The sequence below is a fragment of the Galleria mellonella genome, unplaced genomic scaffold (assembly GCF_026898425.1).
Source record: "Galleria mellonella isolate WM207_F2 unplaced genomic scaffold, CSIRO_AGI_GalMel_v1 utg64, whole genome shotgun sequence".
Taxonomy (NCBI): domain Eukaryota; kingdom Metazoa; phylum Arthropoda; class Insecta; order Lepidoptera; family Pyralidae; genus Galleria; species Galleria mellonella.
The window spans coordinates 8,007,825-8,027,575 of NW_026442133.1; the positions used below are offsets into that span (position 1 = coordinate 8,007,825).

Sequence of the window (19,751 nt, forward strand, 5' to 3'; positions counted from 1 at the left end):
TTCTCACATTTTAGTCAACTTACAGAAATATCTAGTTATGAAGAAATTAATACATTTCCCAAATGTATACAATATATATTTAATTATCCTTTAGCTTACAACAAACATCACAAAAGAATACAATACGAAAAAATAATGTAACGAAAATAACATAACGTCTTATACATAAATTGGAACAACATATGACCCAAAGGCCACTTTAAGGAAAGGACAGAATGTCGACAGCTGCTCGTATTTTCCTTTGGCCTCAAGGTCTCTTGAGCGAATCATGACTTTTAATTGACTATTCAAACAATATTCAAAAACCGCGTAAGTACTTTATAGAATAGATTTTTACCCTATATACACACGAGAACAAGTTTTTTCCGGTTAGTCATACATAGAGGTAAACAAGTTTTAACTCGCGTGTGACGAAGTAAGCAGTCCAGTCAGTTGCCGTTCATTGTTCCGTGAGCATTATACACAATACGATATACGCAATAAAGTTACTTGTAAAAATGAAAACCGACGCAGTGCTCCTTATTTGCTTTTTGTCGTTAATTTGTATTATAGAATGCAAAGATCTTATAGTGGGTACAAGTTACAACAATAGACTTATCTGGCAACAGAAGGTCGAGTACAATGCTATTCCACTTAAGAAGAGGGTCAAGGAAGAATTCTATTCCGATGCCGGACAACAAATTATAAAGGTAAACTAAAATTAAATTTCTTGCGTTTTTATTGATAGATATAATTTTACTGTTAAATGGAAATTTGCTTATCATTATTTAAAAATAATAAAATACGAAAAGTACCTAATATGAGAACAATAAATAAATTGATAATTTGAGTTCTTTATTTAATAAAAATTCAGGAGACACCTAGTGTCGAATAATAATGTACAATAATACCGGTTAGATGAGAGTTGAACCCATACACCAAGGATTTCGTATAAAATATATATTATTTGTAACATATATTATTATGTTACTATCAGAATTGTCAAATTAAGATTGCGTTTTGGTTTTATTATTAATTACCACATGCATCTTTATTGTGTAATGTTTGAATACTGTAACTGTTATGTAGTATGAAATTATTTCCATATACCTATAACATGAGTCCCTTGAGTAACATTATGCTTACTAAAATGTCCAGATAAAGAGTGGCGTAGTGGGTCGAATTATTGAGTTCCCTAAAATATAGTTGAGCGCAATGATGGCTGGCTCATCCATTATACTGGTGAACGTGTGCTTTCTGTAGGGACTACTCTTCTCTGTTTACTGCGACCGATTTATTTTATTAATGTTTTCAAATTATATCTTAAATTATATCTTAATGACCTGATACTACTTAGTAGTTTGTGTTAACACAAATTTATAATTTATATAATTCAACTTTTTGAAAAAGCAACAACTGAGATTCTTGCCTTTTTTTTGGCTAAAATTGCATTCCTTATAAATGATAGAATCATAAAAAAAACTACACTCGAGAACATTGAATCCCGGTTGCTTAAAAAAACCTATAAATCTCGGATAATAAGAATGCTAGCTTAATGAAATAAATTGTGTTTAGTAGACAATTAAATATTTCAAACATTCAAAGATAAAATTACGAAATTACTGTATTTGATTTTGCTTTTATTTCTAATCTGTCATTTAATATGTCAGCATAAAAATCATATCTAAAATGTACAAATCATATCTAACTTAGACTAGTAAGTCAATTTTGAAATTTTGAGTACCCCTTTTGGCCCCCTGGCAAAGAATTTTTTTTTAAATTATTTCCAGTGGGATATGTATGGGCCAATATTATGTAAATTGTTCAAAATTTCAAATTTATGACATTGGTAATTGGTCTGTTAAAGCATACCGAACTAGATATGGGATTCAACTTTTTTTCTTGCGTCAACTCTGTAAGTCAAGCGCACCCTATTAAGCCGACTTATTGAATTAACTCAAAATTGCGCCGCGGTACACAGGATAACACGTATCGCTGTACTGTATTCCTTGATATGCGCCAAAACTAAGCGACAAATAAAAAAGATGTCCGTTGCTCTAGTTCTACTCGAAATTTTCCTTCGACATACCCATGTCGAAACTCAAAATTCAAAATCTCATAATAACCCTGTGGCGCATAGAATAACCTATATCATTGTACTATATTTTTCATCGTGTATTAAAACAAAGATCCCTCGCTCTACCTCTACTCTTAGTTTTTTTTACACTCATTCATATATTTTAGTGTCCAAAAAGACTAGTCAAGTCAAGTCCAAAAAATTATTCTAATTTACCCTAAGCCCCTTTCACTTTTCTCAGGACTTCGCTGTGTGCAACTCATTTTAAAGAAGTGTGTTGATACATTCAGCGCAGCGAAGTGAGTTATAACAAATTCTTTTTTAATGATATTAAAATGCTAGTCCCGCCTTTTTTTTTTGTCCAGGGGAAATGCTCATGCAGACCCACATACCTCGGGGGAGATTTATGGGTACTGCCAGACTCTTACCGGTTAAAACCCCCCTAATGCCCAGTTCCCAGCGTGCCTCCTCCGGGCCGTGTTGATGATGGGGTGACAGCTGCCCCTGCAGCTGCCGCCCCTGGCAAATGCGGTGAAGTAGGACCTCCTCCTCGGTCCTGCCTTCTTTGCCTATGTCACCTCCTCCCGCCTGGCCACCGTGTGCAGGTACTTACTGAAGTAGTCATGCCCGGTAAGCACCTGCGTCAGTCGGAAGGTGATAGGACCCCGTCTGCGCCTCTTCAGCCAGTCCTTAAGGACGGACCCAATCACCTCCACAGTTCTGGCGCCGGCGCAGGGTAGGACCAGTCTCTCTTGCCACTCCTCTACTAGGCGACGTTGTTCGAGGTGTTTGCGCACACCCACCTCCCTGATAGTCGAGAGGCTACCTCAATTACGCCAATGCACCCGCAAATGATAAAGGGCCGCCTGTACCTTGGCCTCGAGATCCCAGGGAGGGAATCCCGCGACCAGGCACGCCGCTTCGCCGGACACGGTCCGGTACCCCCTGATGGCTCTAATGGCCATCGCCCGATGAGGGCGTCGCAGTTTCGCCTGGTTCTCGCTATTTAGATCGCCGGACCAAATGGGGGCGATGGTAACCCCGCTTGCGCTAACAGTATACGCTGGTGAAGCACCAGTGAGGCACGATAAGTGAGAATGAAAAGGCAAGTAAGTTACCCCATCGTGATGAATAGAATTGGAATTCAACACGATGGTTTCTAGGACGGACCACGTGCAGGTCGACCTAATAGGGTATATTGCTAGCAATGGGGCTGATAATCCGCATTACTAAGAATTCTGTGATCGGAAGGGCGACCACCCGTCCCGTGGTGGTATCGGATTTACCGTCGGTTAGTTCCTCGTTAATAATATATTAAAGATCGAAAGTGTGTCGGCAAGGGTAGTATACCTGGAACTCGGTATTACCAATAGGTATTCGCTGAAAATTATACAAGTATATGCGCCGACCGTGATACACGCCTAAGATGATTAGAAGTAATGTATGACGATACATTCCTCTAATACTCAATACATAGTATTTATAGGGGACTTCAACGCTAAACTGATCAAAATGTAAAACGATGGGCGAGAATGGGGAACTTTGATATCGAGCAATGAAATCCTAGGGAACAGCAATTGTCTAATTTCATAAAGAAAGAGGGACTCTTTTTAATGACCTCCTTCTTTTAAAAGCGATTACGTAGTAAATGGACCTGGGCTACTCCCGACGGATGCACGAAAAAAGAAACAAACTTCATCATGACGACTAAGCCAGTTGTTCAATGATATCTCAATGATCAACAAGTTGAAAATCGGAAATTATCATCGAATGGTAAAAGTCTACAAAGTCTACGCCAAAATATACGTATCTTAATAGGCAAAATTTCAAGTGTATACGACGTGACATATACCAGTACTGCATACATTGAACAGGCAATAGAGCAGAATTAAGAATAGAATAGAATAGAATAGAATAGAAATCATTTATTCAAATAAACTTACATTGAAGCACTTTTGAAAAGTCATTACATTTTTTTTTAATTTACCGCTCGTTCGGAAAGCTGTCTCATCACAAGAAGAACGAGCAAGAAACTTGCGTGATGCTCTTTTAAATAATTTTATTATTATTTTACATTTTTAAGTTTAATTGTGTGAATACAAACCACCAATTAGCACTAATTCAATTAAATACTCAAAAAGAAAAAAAAATTGAATACATAACCAACTGGTTAAACAATTAATAAGAGGAAATCAGTCATAGTGATTAGAGCAGACCAGTCCCTACAAGCAGCACCCGTTCACGAGTATGACGGATGAGCCAGCCATCACTGCGCTCGACCATATTTTAGGGAGCCCAATGACCCGGCCCACCACGCCGCCACAAGTCTGGACATTTTAGTGAGCATGACTACTCAAAACACTAGACCACGTCAAAGCTACTCACAATTGCCATCTGATAGTTATAGTATTCACATTTTACATAAGAATGCATGCGGCAATTAATACAAAAAACCGCTACGCTTTCATATTTCTAAAATTAATCAATTAAATCAAGAAAGCAATGAGAAAAAAAAATTATAACGTTGTATGATAATAAACTAATTATTTACTTGATATGTTGTCATCTATGAATTCGTCTATCCTGTAATAGGCTTTCTTACATAAAAATTGTTTAATATAAGATTTGAATTGCCTCTCTGTCAGATTTAATGCAGATTCCGGCAGTTTATTATAAAATCTTATGCAATTACCATAGAATGAATTACTGATTTTGTGCAGACGGCATTTAGGTAAAATAAGCTTATTTATATTGCGTAAGTTTCTACTTGTACAGTCTTTGAGTTTTTTAAAACTCGCTAAGTTCTTCCGTGTATACATAATATTTTCATAAATGTATTGTGAAGTAACTGTGAGGATATTTGAGTCTTTAAAGCACTGACGTAATGACTCTCTTGAACCCATACCATAAATAGAACGTATGGCTCTCTTTTGTAAAACAAATATAGTATTTATATCGGCTGCTTTACCCCACAGCAGTATGCCATAAGACATTATGCTATGGAAATAACTAAAATATACAAGTTTAGCCGTCGCCACGTCTGTTAATTGCCTAATTCTTCTAATTGCATATGCAGCAGAACTGAGTCTACTGGCCAATTTTGAAATATGGGGCCCCCATTGTAATTTCGAGTCCACTGTTATACCTAAAAAAACTGTATCATTAACAAAATTTACTATTTCGTCATTAAGCAATAACTGTGTATTTATTAGTCTTACATTAGGAAGTGTAAATTTTATACACTTTGTTTTGCTGGAATTTAATAATAGGTTATTACATGTAAACCAATTTAATATTGCAGACATAGCACAATTTACATCGTCTAATTGATTACTTTGACGTCCAATTTTAAACACTAACGAAGTATCATCCGCAAACAGCACTATATCTGCAATTTTCTCTACCATAAAGGGAAGGTCATTTATGTAGATTTAAGATTGACCCTTGTGGAACGCCCATCTTAATATTAGCTCCCTTAGATTTTACACCGTCAATATCTACAGTTTGAACCCTATCCTCTAAATAAGTTCTCATTAATTTTAGATCATTATCTCTTATACCATAATGTTCGAGCTTGTACAAAAGCGTTTTATGATCCACACAATCAAATGCCTTTGATAGGTCACAAAAAACTCCGAGTGCATCCTGTGACCTCTCCCAAGATTCGAAAATATGTGTCATTAGCGCAACACCTGCGTCAGTGGTAGACTTGCCGGCGGTGAAATATACTGTGAAGCAGTCCGTTAACCCTGAAGTGATGTAACATTTGATTTAACATTATCTTTTCAAACACCTTACTTAGAACTGGCAAAATAGATATAGGTCTATAGTTCCCTGGCTCAAATTTATCTCCTGATTTAAATAGTGGGATTAATTTGCTAAATTTCATTAAATGTGGAAAAACGCCATTATCAATACATTTATTAAAAATAGTGGCTAGATATGGAGCAACAATATCTATGGCTCCAAAGTATTCGCCAGAGATTTGACTATTAGGCAAAGTCAACAACAAAATTGAAGACTGACACTGGTGATATTATTTCTGCCACATCTGATATTATAAGTGAGAGTATTATTCCTTCTATCGTATCTACGTACTGTTTTCGAGAGTCCTAATCAATCGTCTTACGCGCAAATTTGACTACTTCCAGCCTCCCGAACAAGCTGATTTCCGAAAGGGATTTGGCACCCTAGACAACATACATACTCAACAGCAGATTATACAGAAGATTAAAGAGTATAATCTACTACTAAGTTTGACATATGTAGACTATGAGAAAGCTTTTAATTTAGTTGAAACATGAGCTGTACAGTCCCTCCAGCTATGCCAGATTATACTATATGTACTATTGTATTGACTATAGGTATATCGAAGTGCTGAAGTGTATATATAATAAGGCTACGATGTCTATCCAAGTATAAAACCAGAATAGGAAACCTATTCCAGTACAGAAAGATTTTATATCTTATATTATCTTATACAGAGTGACGTCATATCCCCAAAATTCTTCATAACTGATTTGGAAGATGTTTTCAAACTTTTGGACTGGAAAAGATATAATGTAAATATCAATGGTAAATGTATCACTCGCCTTCGATTTGCCAATGATAAATCATGGCGGAATCTTTGAAGTACTTAAATATTATACTCAATGTCATCAATAGTATAAAATAAGTTAAGAAACAACAGACAGATCTTAAGATCAACATGGATAAAACTAAAATCATATGTCCATTTCACACCTATACCGATTAATACTGAGAACACTGCGCTCGAAGTTGTCGACGAGTATGTGTATCCAACTCAGCTGAGCAGCGTTCGGAAAACTACGCCACAACTTTTAATCCAAAATACCTCAAATTTTGATGACAAAATTCTTCAATTAGTACGTTTGCTAGTAATGAACTAAAGAATTGAAACAGGCTTACACGGTTATTTGTATAGAAAAGCTTTAAGTTACTCAACGAGCTGTAGACAGGGCTATGGTCGAAATCTCTCTGCGTATGCGATAGAATCTGAAATAAGGATTTCGCCAGAAGAACTAAAGTAACCGAAAAGCCCGAAGGATAAGCAAGCTGAAATGGTAATGAGCTGGTCATGTAGCTCGAAGAACTGATAACCAATAGGGAAGAAAGTTTCTTGAGTGGCGATCTCATACGGGTAAACGCAGTGTACGTTAGATGGAGTAATGACCTTAAATTAATAACAGGGGGGTTCAAGTGAATATATATATATATATATATATATATATATATATATATATATATATATATATATATATATATATATATATATATATATATATATAATGATGCCTTGAGATCGTTCCTTATGGCAGTATATGGGGGAAGCCTATGTTAATCAGTAGACAGTTAAAGGCTAATATGATGATGAGGTACGTATGAGATAAAATTATATTTAATTGCTTTGTAAAAGACTATAATTTTCAAGACTAGGTTTTGAATCTTGTATATAAGTATAATTCAGAAAACCTGTTTAGAAAAATATTTTTGTAGAAAATAAATAATATTTACCTAAATAAAAATGTTGTCAATTAACTCTAATAAAATATATTCAAAATTTATATTAAATTATAATAAATTGTCATCGTAATAAATAAATGTAACCAGAGATTAACTTTATCATTTAAAGTGAATATAAAGGTCATTCCAAGTGATAATACAGGTCATATAATCATTATCACAAATTAAATGGCTCCCAAGTTGGTCTGAACTAAGAAATTTATTACGTAGTTCAAACGTTCAATTAAAATAACAGTCTTGAAATATTTTCTGTTTATTTTCTAATGTCTTTATATACATAATTGAAAATATAAAAAAATGAAACATAATCTTTAGTATGAAAAAAAATATTGCAATTACATTAAAAAAAAAGTAGCCAGCGATCTTCCTCACAAATCGAGACAAAATAAATTTCATTAAAACTATTTATTAACAAACAGATAATTATTTAATTTAATACTAATATATATAGTCTTTGATTATAGATTTTTTTTACATTTTCTTTAGATAAACCTTCAATAAAATTTAATAACAATTTTTTGACATTGAAATACACGCTGACTACGCAGTTTTATAGCCATAAAACATTTTAGTGCTTACGTTATTATTTTTTAAACAACATATTGTTTAATGTTATGTCAATAATCAACATGCATATTTTTTATTTATTATTATTATGTAGATATGAATTATTATACTCATTACATGAATGAGTATATATTTATTTATAGGGTAAATTATTCAATATTTTCCATCAATTTCAATATACGAGGATAGATCGAAATATTCGCGGCCTAACACATAAATACTTTAACTATTTTAATGTAACTGACCTCATTCAATTTACTTACTCTCTAGTTGTCACATTGTAAAATTCAATCGCAATAGCATTATCTGTTTTTAAATTAGACTCGATTTTGTGAGGCTAAGTGCAGCGTTTTTAAAGAATGGAGAAAATTAAGTAACGTGCTGTCATCAAATACCTGTTTAAAAAAACTACCTCCAAAAGAGATTCACGAAGATATGTCAACAACATTGGGGGAATCTGCTCCGTCGTATACGACTATGAAAAAGTGGGTTGCAGAAATTAAACGCGGATGAGAAAGTATTGAAGATGACCGGCCTACGACGTCTACCGACAAACGTCGACTGAAAAAAACATCGGGAAAATCTGTGATCTGATATTGACAAATCAGAGATTGACCATCACGGAGATTGCAGATACTATTGGCATCTCGTATGAATGAACACAAAACATAACAGTCAATAAACTTGAATTTTCTAAGGTTTTTGTGCGGTGTGTACCCAGATTTCTTTCAGTTGAACAAAAACGAATACGGCTCACGATTTCTCGCGACTGTTTGGAAATGTTTGAGGCTGATCCACAAGATTTTTTAGCTAGATTTGTGACAATGGATGAAATCTGGGTACACCACTACACCCTAGAGTCAAAACAGCAATCCAAGCAGTGGAAAAAACCTGATGAACCGACTCCAAAAAAAGCCAAAGCAATTTTGTCAGCTGGCGAGGTGATGGCGTCAGTTTTTTGGGATGCTAAGGGTGTCATCATGGTGAACTACCTTGCAAAAGGTGAAACTATAAACTCGACTTATTACTGCACCCTATTACGTCGTTTGCGTGAAACAATCAAAGAGAAAAGGCCAGGATTACTCAGCAAGAAAGTGTTGTTCCATCAGGATAATGCACGCGTTCACACGTCTGTTTAATCTATGGCTCAAATTCGTGATTGTGGCTTTGAATTACTACCCCATCTCGCCTATTCCCCTGATTTGGCACCTTCAGACTTTCATTTATTCCCAAACCTCAAAAGACACCTTGGAGGTCAAAATTATCATCATCATTAAATGAGGAGGTCGAAGCTGCGGTGGGTGACTTTTTTGATGGCTTTAAAGAAACTTTTTTTATGACTGGCATACAGGCGTTGGAAACCAGATGGAAGAAGTGCATTGAGTTAAGTGGAAATTACGTGGAAAGATAAGATCTTTGTTTAATAATTTTTAAAACGCTACATCGACTTCCTATTCCATACATTTAATTCCTACACAATACATACATTTACTTTCACAAATATATTTATATTGCCTTATATTGCTTTATTGCAGATTATAATAGTTTTTTTTATATACGTATTCATCACTCGTATGTACAAACAAAATTATTAGTATTTAGTAATAACTCTCTATCAGTTACTTAGTATTCATAGTACAAAGACTATCTCTATTAGGATTAAATAGCAATACCCATCCATGTCCTTTCGTATTAATTGATATGCAAACACAATTTACCTATAATATTATTAATAAACTATCTATATAACAAACTTTCGACTAAAATCGAAGTAGTTTTCAGTTTCGATGCAAAACTATACTTTATACTTTCTACTCACAATGACCGGCCTCCTTACCATCAATATTGACCCTGTCAGGTCAACATTTTAAATATCATCATCATACCGAGTGGATTTATCACAAATGGGCCAGCTAACGTGACTTCATTATCATCTGTCATCCCTCACTAGTACCCTGCCAACGTATACCAAGAGCGCGAGGAGAGTTACCATTCCATTTTCATCTTTAAAAAAACATCCTACTTCGCCATAAGCAACGATATAGTATATCTATAACAAATCCACCAGACGAAAGCAAGGCGAAAACAAAATTGACATGGAATTACAAGTGATTCTCAGACACCCTCCAGGGAAATCTAAAGTGTTCACAATGTTAAAAAGAAAGACATATTTAAAGTAGTGTTTAAAAAAGAACACTTCATTGATTTTTTTAGACATTTTATGCCGGTTATTTATACTTTTTTTATTCCTGAATTATAAATTTAATTATTTAGCATTTAGATGAAGACGTTTTCATAACTATTTAGATGAAAATTAATAAAACGGCATAGCATCATCTAATTAAATTCTAATTTAACTAAGTTCTAAATAGATAAAATTACGGTTAAAATCTAGTTTTGATTATATGTAACATAATAGTCCAAATAATATTGTTATAATTAACTTGAAGTCCGTTAAACGCAAAGCATATCTCTACTTTGTAACTGTAGCTACTACATCAATAACAATTAATTAACAATTAAATAAGCATTATATTTACGTTACTTAATAATAGATACTTTTTCAATAACCCTTTTATCGGAACGTATAATATTACCTAAGGTAATATTACCTACAAACATAACTACATATCTTCTATATTTGTCTGTATTTACACCAGATCCTGTAAAAGATTGACAAAGAAAATCAATTCTTATTTCATGTACTTTTTGCTTTCATCCTGTTCTTACATACACATATCTTTTTTATGTAAACAATTTCCAAAAGAGTTCTAAATAAAGAAGTGCAAGTATGGCATCGTGCTTGTAGTTTACGGACAAGATGTATACCTATATTATCCGAGAAAAAATAGGAGGACCTACAAAAAAATGAGATCACATCAAAAACAAAATGCAAAAAAATACCAAGTCTTACAACGTAGTTCTTCCATAACTAAAAGTTGTCAGATCACATGTAAAATCAAGTCGGTTATTTAGATTAGTATTTATAGAAGTACCTATACAACAACTTGTTATAAATTGTAATATAAACAATTATAGTAATATTAGACATCCTTATTTCCACAATAATTATAATGGCAAATTTAAATGGTTTATTACAATTTTTTTTTTATTCTACTTTTATTCATTGATTCAGATCTTAATTTTCTGGATTGTGTCCCTGATCTTTATTGTTTTATTTTTTATAACGTGTGATTGTATAACAGCACTTATTTCTTTATAACGTTTGATTATTATTTTACCATTATCGGGGAGATTACCGTCAGTTATTTTTTTTAACAAATTAAAATACATGTGCGAGATAGATGTGATAATAATACAATTTTATCATATAACTTTATATCGAGCCAGATTCAGCCATTTATTCGAAATTGACTAACAAATACCTAAAAGACTGCATAGAAATTCAAATATCTATGTTAGACGTAGGATGAAAGCTTCTTCCAGACATATTATACAAATACCATGGTTTAGTTGCTGCCAACTACACCGTAAGACAATAATATGTAAAATACTAGGTATTTGGGGGAATGGAATTGTAAGTAATGTATTACTATTACTACTAATTAATGTATAACTATTATTAATAATATACTCTATTCAGTCGACTTCTATGCCATACCCCCTGAAGGTCTTCGTGGTGGTTAATTCGTTGTGAATTCATCACGATGAATCAAGTGATCTACTTTTATCTTCACTTATCATCCTTTAACCAATGGAGGATAATAGATGAGGATGAAAGCGGGACACCAACCCTGCCAGCCAATACCGGTAGCACAGGTGGAGTAACTATTCAATTTTTATCTCATAAAAAATAATAGTATGTAATTAAAATACACAGAGTCTAGTCTCTGGCCATACTGAATCTAAAACAAATATAAATAAAGAAACATTCTTGTTTTTTTAGTATCACAAAAAAGAATTATGGCGGTTGTATTGAAATCATATGTGTATTTTCTTACAAATCTATGTAAAACACGAGATACCGACATGTCCTGCTCCCCTAAATGAGTCAATAGATTTATTTCTGTTAGCGTACACATCAAAAATAACGAGACGCCCTATTGTTGTTGTCTTGTTGTATCTATCTGTTGTATGTGTCTCATACACGCATAGATAATAACTGTTTGTTGATACTTATATTTACAACTTATCTATTAGGGCAACAATTATCTAGCGTAACTGTTATGGTGAGCGTACGGCTGACTATCTAGTTCCTCGACTTATTAACGAACTACCCACCGATGTTCGAGATAATATTACTATTAGCAACATCAAATGTAAATTAAAACGATACTTCTTGCACGATTTTAATACAATTTAAATAATTTGAATGTATTTGGTATTAATATAAACCTACGTGGTTTCTGAATGCTAATGTAACATAATTCCTGTAACTTTGCATTTTTGTTAATAATAAAAAAAATATTTGAATTTTGTTTCAGATCAGAAATAAAAAAAATATTCTATCTACCATATGATAAAATAAAAATAAGTCCTTTAGACATGGGACTTTAAACCAATTCGTACGAAGTATAACTAAATAACTAGCGTAAATAAAAAATAATATTTAGCACATTCTAAACAAACAGCGAGCAACAAACAGCAAGGACTAGTATAGACATCTATATTAGTCTTTGCTTTTGAATAGAAAAATTTGAACTGACTTCATTATTCACCGAGATAGTTATTTAATTGCACTGTATATTTTCGTATACAGGTAGTGAAAACAACTACTTTTTTTTGTACTTCGCTAAATGAGCCGATGTTATTAAAGGTTCAATGCCAAAATGATACAAAGAAAACTTTATAGTTAAACTATTTATCCATCTGTACCTCGGTAACAGCGCTTTATCTCAACAACTATAGATACTATTTCTAATTTATAATAGTTTTAGATATAATTATCTCACATATATTGCAAAAGAAATCATTGAAAAATATTTTAATTTTACTAAGTACTCAAAATCTTAAAATAATACTCCTAGTTCAAGTGTAGTATCATATGAAAGAGCTTTATTTGTAGATTCTAGATACATTTTTTATACTGCATAATTATTGACGTATAAATGAAAATATTAAAAAGATATAATTCCCTAGTTTTCTAATTATAATGTTATTTTGAAGCGACGAATGACACTATATATTAAATTCGATTATATTAAAGCTTGTAAAATGGTATGTAGATATTATAAAAAAAATTAAACTATTTTAAAACAAACACAGTTTTTGAGAAATGTATGTATATAAAATTTAGTATATACTTCCTTCCAAATACTACATGTGTACCATAATTCATAACGATTGAGCCATTATAGAACCAAAAATAACAAGCCGCGTGCTGGTTTACCCTGTGTTATAAAAAAAAAATTCCTTTCACATAACTATAATATTAGTAAACATTAATGTTGTGAATTTACAATTTCAGGGCGTTATTGCAAGAGATTTAGACCACACTGATGCGATTGCCAGTATAACCGCCGGCGGCGTGGGCTTCTCTTACGTAAACCTCAGATTCAAGAGCGACCGTGGATCCGGCCTCAACTATCAAGTGGAAATATATGTCTAACATACAATATTTATTTTGTGACATATATTGAAAATTCTTTCCTGAGTGATTCGCCTGCGGTCGTGTTATTAAATATACAAGCGCAATCAATAATGCAAAGAAATGTATGAAGCATGTTCTGGCTATGTCATTTTAACTTACGTAACCATCCTGAATAGTCTATAACACAGGTGATATCACCGTTAAATAATTTTCTAATAATGTCGCTGGTTTTAATATAATGGACTCGAAATATACCATAATGTCACTTTGTCGACAAAATTATTCATTGTTTAATATAAATTTTCTAAAGATCAAATTAAAATTTATTTTAACAATTTTTATCATATCCTTCTGTGAAAATAGAACTTAAAAATGTAAATTATTAAAGTAGATGTACCTATTACAGATTTATGTAAGCCGAAATATAATAACAAGAATATAGATAAAAATTATAACATAAAATAAAACAAATTCAATTATTCATAATAATCTGTTAAGTTTTGAACAATAAAATTATTTGTGAATCTCATTATAAAACAATACAACATTCATAGAATATTGTATGTACCTAATTAAATATCAATATTGACAGTAATTATATTAATAAATAATACTTGCGTTATTAATAACTGTAAATATATTATTTCATAAAATATACCAAAGGATATTAAAAGCTATTTCTGTGTATTCTTCAATATATGTTTATTATTAAATGTTTCAAAGAGAAAAGTGATTAAGTATATTCTAATTTATAATTTTTTTCATAAAAGAAATAACTACAATTTCGACCATACCTAAAACGTGATAGTTGATTAATAATAATAACTTTATTCAAACAAACATGTGGGTACACAATTCAGTTATCAGTAATTACTACACTAGGCTCGCAGGTTTGTTTCGTAGTAATCGATGAGTAACTAATTACATAGTACATGTTTATTGCCATTTGATTCTTGTATAATTTTATCATTTAACTCAAAAAGATCTATTTTTTTATAGAAATAAAAAAGTAACAAAGGGAACATAATGTAAAATAATTATGGTTGTATAATGTACTTATTACATATGTACGTTGTAGAAAGGAAGATGCATGTATTCGTGTGTGTGTGTATGTGTGTGAATTTATGTGTAACAGCATATACAACGGTACTTCAACCACTTGGTGGAAGTAATACTTCTATTCCATTGTAACTTCATATTTGTTATTTCAGTCGCCACGCTTGGCAGGCAGGTTGGCAACCGCAGTTAGGCTTTTAGAGATGTTCTAAGAGGGACGCTGCTGCCCATTCCTCGCCCTCCCCTAATCGCCTCTTACGACACCCACGGAAAAGGTTGTAGTTTGTTGAGTATCACTTCAAGAACTGCACGTTGTGCTTTTTCAATTTTAATAAAACTAATATATCAAATATATACATATATACCGTAACTTATTTTAAAAAATACAAGCGAATTAAGCACTTCGTCCTTTTTCAAGCCATATGGAAAGCCTAAATTAAGGCAGTATGTAGAGAATTCAATAAAAACGTTAAAAGGAAAAATAGAACTCTAGAGTGAACGCTGACAGTTAAGAGATTGCGTCAACAGGAAATATTCATTGTGCCCAGCTCATTATCTGTGTGATCTCTGGGACAATCCCTGACAGTGTACCTACTTTTAGTCTGCAACATTTGATAATTGACAGAAAACTCTTTGTTTTCTATATAATTAATAATAAAAACGTCTCTTGTAGACATAGTTTCTTTTTCAAATTAAAACACAAACGAAATAATGGGCTACCTGATTAAAACAGTAATCGTCACGTAATTATAAGAAGAGCGCAGTTATAAATTTAATACACTGTGACGCCCATGATATCTGATCGTTGCAGAGGACAAAGGTAAGACATACCTTTAATCTATATCCTTAATATCACTGTCATATCTATCACCTCCAATATAATATGATGGCTGCTAAGAATACCATTGCTCACTTCTATGACACCATTTCTTAATGGTGGTATTAATTTTCTTAATTTAACTATTTTCAAATAATTAAATAGTAAAACGAGTTAAACAAATATTCAACAAGTACTTGTGACTGTTGATGATACAAATAACGTTTCGGGGATCCTATTATCGTACTATGTTCAAAATCCCTAAAACTGTCCACCTTAGCATGAGGGTTACTCATTTAATTTATTGCTAAAATGTCCCTTAAAGGTGTCATGTTAAGATAATTATTGTGCCAATATAACCGTACCCTGCATAATAAACGGTTATTAACAACAGTAGGTAATGAAACGTGATAACGACTTTTTAAATTGTCTTTATTATTTATTATATTTATCTTTATATACTTTAGTCTTTAATTACTTAATAACTAATGTGATTAGAAAGTGTGGAGAATTTTCATTCTTATCAACTATTTTTTTAATAACCAGTAATCAAAGATATTAGGTTAGTCCTTATTCTTAGCTTTAAATGTTTGAGCATAATGGTACTTCAGATAAAATTTATCTTATGAAATAAATAAGATATTTTGTAATATTATATCATTTATCTATGTTTTATACAAATTAATCTTTTGAGACTGTCACTGCATTTATTAATAAATAAATGTTCTGTCCACCCGTAATGTAATAATTTCTTACAAACTTTCTAGATTTTACGTAAAAGTACATAAAAAAGGTTTTTTTATTAAGACAAAACTTAAGAATACATACACGGTTTAACATCCAAGGATCCAACTGGGACGTCATAAACTAACCCATAAACACCGCAAAAGCAGCCGCGGCCATAACTAATGTAATATTCAACACAAATTGAATATTAACATCACTTTAATGATGTACCTGAGACTTTTGCACCTCAAGTACAAGCTAGGTTCGTATTTGCTTTTGACGGCCCCAGCGTGAGTTTAATTTCCTGACCTGGAAATTAAGAAGCGTAGTGAAAACGCAAACGATGATAAAATAACGGCCGAATATAACAAATCAAGATATTTTTCAACATTGGTATTATTTTTTATGACGGTTATATTTGTAATCTTGTTTGTACATCGTTCATTTAATAAAAGACATCCATTGTATATACGACAATAGCCTCTTTTACGGCTCGCTTCGCGGTTAATAGTCAGATTTTTTATGACTAAATTATAATACCAAACAATGTACCAAACGTAAATTCTTAATTCAAATAACTTTAATTATAACACAAATATAAAAGTACTTCATTTGGTGAAAAATATAAAAGTATTATATCCGATAATATGTCATTAAGAGACCTGACTTGTTTCTTTTTTATCTCTTTATTATCAGTGCAATATTCCTCAATGGAAATAGAAGAAAACACACAAAAAATAAATAAAAGAATAGACAATAAATAAGTACATTGGCGAATTTTTTCCCGTGGGTATTGTGTGATATCTATCGCATTCTCTACACTTATAGTCGACAGTCATCATTTCATCACATCCAACATTTCATGTATAAAAAGATATTTTTATCCATATACTAGCTGTTTCCCACAATTTTTCACTCAAAAATCAGTACATACATTAACCTGTGTATTATTAGAATCTACCCTAGTATCAAATTTCATTCAAATTGGTTGGCCGTTTGAGCATGATTGGCTAACAATCATCCAAACATCTTTTACATTTATATTATTAGTAGGATATATATTAAAAGAATACTATAAGATATTACATCTCAGTAATTTATACTATGATAATATATAAAACGGGAGAGTTTGATTATTTGTTTGAACGCGCTTATCTTTGGAACTACCAGCCAGATTTCTTTTTTATCAAATGCTATTTGATAGCTCATTTTTTTAAAATATTTATAGGCTATTCAGTTTTTCGATACGACGTCGTGCGAAGTCGCGGAATACAGCTAGAAAAAATACCTTACCAATATAAAAATGCCTTTTTAAATCTTACAAAAACTTAAATGCAAAAGTCTTTTTAAAGTATGATTTTAAAACTAGGAATAAGTCTTTAGCAAAACGTTTTAAACCATAAAGGAGACGTCTCATGTTATATATGTTAGACTAAAATTTATGTAAATGTAAAGTACAAAGATCTTCGTGGTATAATCTATAAATAGGTACCTATCACATGTTAGCTACTTCAAAAAACAGGGAGTCTCAGTTTACCTTCATGTGTATACCTATTACATTATATCTTCGTCAAATATGAACGAATTTTGGTAATTACAAATGAAATTGTAGGTTCACTTCAATGTTTATACAAACTATCTCAATGAAATCGTTTTTATAATTAGCTACTTATGATCATTAGGATGTACATCAACCTCAAATATTCAGGCCGAGGTTTCTCTGGCTCGCCGTACGTGACCAACAACTTGTGAAGACAAACAGCTTGTCAGCCGCTCCCGGTCGATCACGGGTGTATGGGTTTTCTGATCAAAAGTAAAAATGTGAAAAAAAAAACATTTAGGATATATCCTAACTTAGCACATAGAATTGTATATATATACTTATTTACGCGAACGAAGTCGTCGTATCAAATAAATATTTAAGAAAAATGTATATGAGAGGCCTCAATAATAGAAGCCAAAAAATTTTACCTTTTGTCTATCTTTCTGTATGTTTGTTCCAATATCACGCAAAAATCATTAGACCTAAATGAATGTGGTTTTCAGAGTTCTATTCCCGAAGGTCTAATTTAAACTCTAATTTATGTTTTATCTTGATACGCCATCTACAAAGTTGCAAATCTACTCGTTGGTGTATAATAAAATCTGAAATTAGAGTATACAAATTTCTTAAGAAAAGAATGAGCATAATGACGTAATAAAATGTATTTAATTTATCTTTTGCTTCTCTTAAAATTTATACCTGTCACCACTGCTCGATATGAAAAACACTGTGTTCCTATACTTTTATTCATTTACTTTACATTTGTGAAACTAGCTGCCTAGTGATACCTAAGTAGCAGAAATTTTATGCTCGTTATAGTAGTATTATATAGTATATAAGTATATATACTTATATTTATTACTATGCCAAATCATCCTCGAGCAATTTGAAATTAACCTAATACAGGATTCCAGAGATTGTGCTGTTTTATAAATAAATTTGTAACCTACCTACATAGTATGTTTTACAAACTTTAGATAATTATCAGCGATATCTAGTAATAAATCTGTCAGAACAAACAACTTTATCACAAATACATTACAAATATAACTAGTGCATCATGTTCATAGATATGTGTGTGCTTATGCGTGTGTATATAAAGTATTTTATGTATACCAAATTTAATTCAATTTCATTCTCTATTTATTGTGTATAAGAGCCATTACAGCCATTGCATATGATATGTTTGGAACTATCAACCATAAAACATTCTTAAAATAAAATTCATTGTGTAACGTATCAAGACAATTTACTAGGAACCCTATGTGTTATCTAAAGAAACTTGAGCAGTAGCGCAACCGGTCTGAAATAAAAGTTTAAAGATAAAAGTACATTAAGTTATACACAGTTGAGACTTATCCCGGCGGACCGTTAGTTAAAATTGCATCGTTTTGTTACGAACTAAGTAAAGTAAGTACAGTGCTTAGTGGTACTGATATTTGGAGTGAGCTGCGGAAGTTAAATGAAGTTCAGTGTAATTACTCTCGGAGTGGCGGTTAACTCGGGCCGGTTATGGTGACAGTCACCGCCCGCATACCACTCGGGCTCTAATCGAGCCTAATATTAAATAACGAAACGCTCACTACTCCTGATAAAAGAAAAGACGTATGATTTTCTGCTTAATATCTAAACATGTAAGCTATATTACATATTAAAACTCATAATTATGTGTCATACATAATTGCCACAATACTACACCATAACCTAAAGATTATATTTGTTCCGTATTATATTATCTTAGTTTTATATTAAATACTTATTTATTATAATAATAATAATAAAACTTTATTAACAAATACAGGGTTGCACTAATACATATTTTTTGCCCTAGCTTCAAAATTAGGGTAACCTGTGCCTTGTAAGCCAGTTCCTTCCAACACACAAGAACTAA

General features: G+C 32.2%; 1 protein-coding gene across 1 annotated transcript; it reads left to right on the forward strand.

The window, feature by feature from the left end:
* Nucleotides 1-399: 399 nt before the first annotated feature.
* On the forward strand, nucleotides 400-14,451 carry LOC113512285 (uncharacterized). Its single transcript, XM_026896070.3, has 2 exons — nucleotides 400-689; nucleotides 13,596-14,451. The coding sequence occupies exons 1-2, from the start codon at nucleotides 498-500 to the stop codon at nucleotides 13,734-13,736; spliced, it is 333 nt and encodes a 110-aa protein (XP_026751871.1). The 5' UTR covers nucleotides 400-497; the 3' UTR covers nucleotides 13,737-14,451.
* The last annotated feature ends 5,300 nt before the right edge of the window (nucleotides 14,452-19,751 follow it).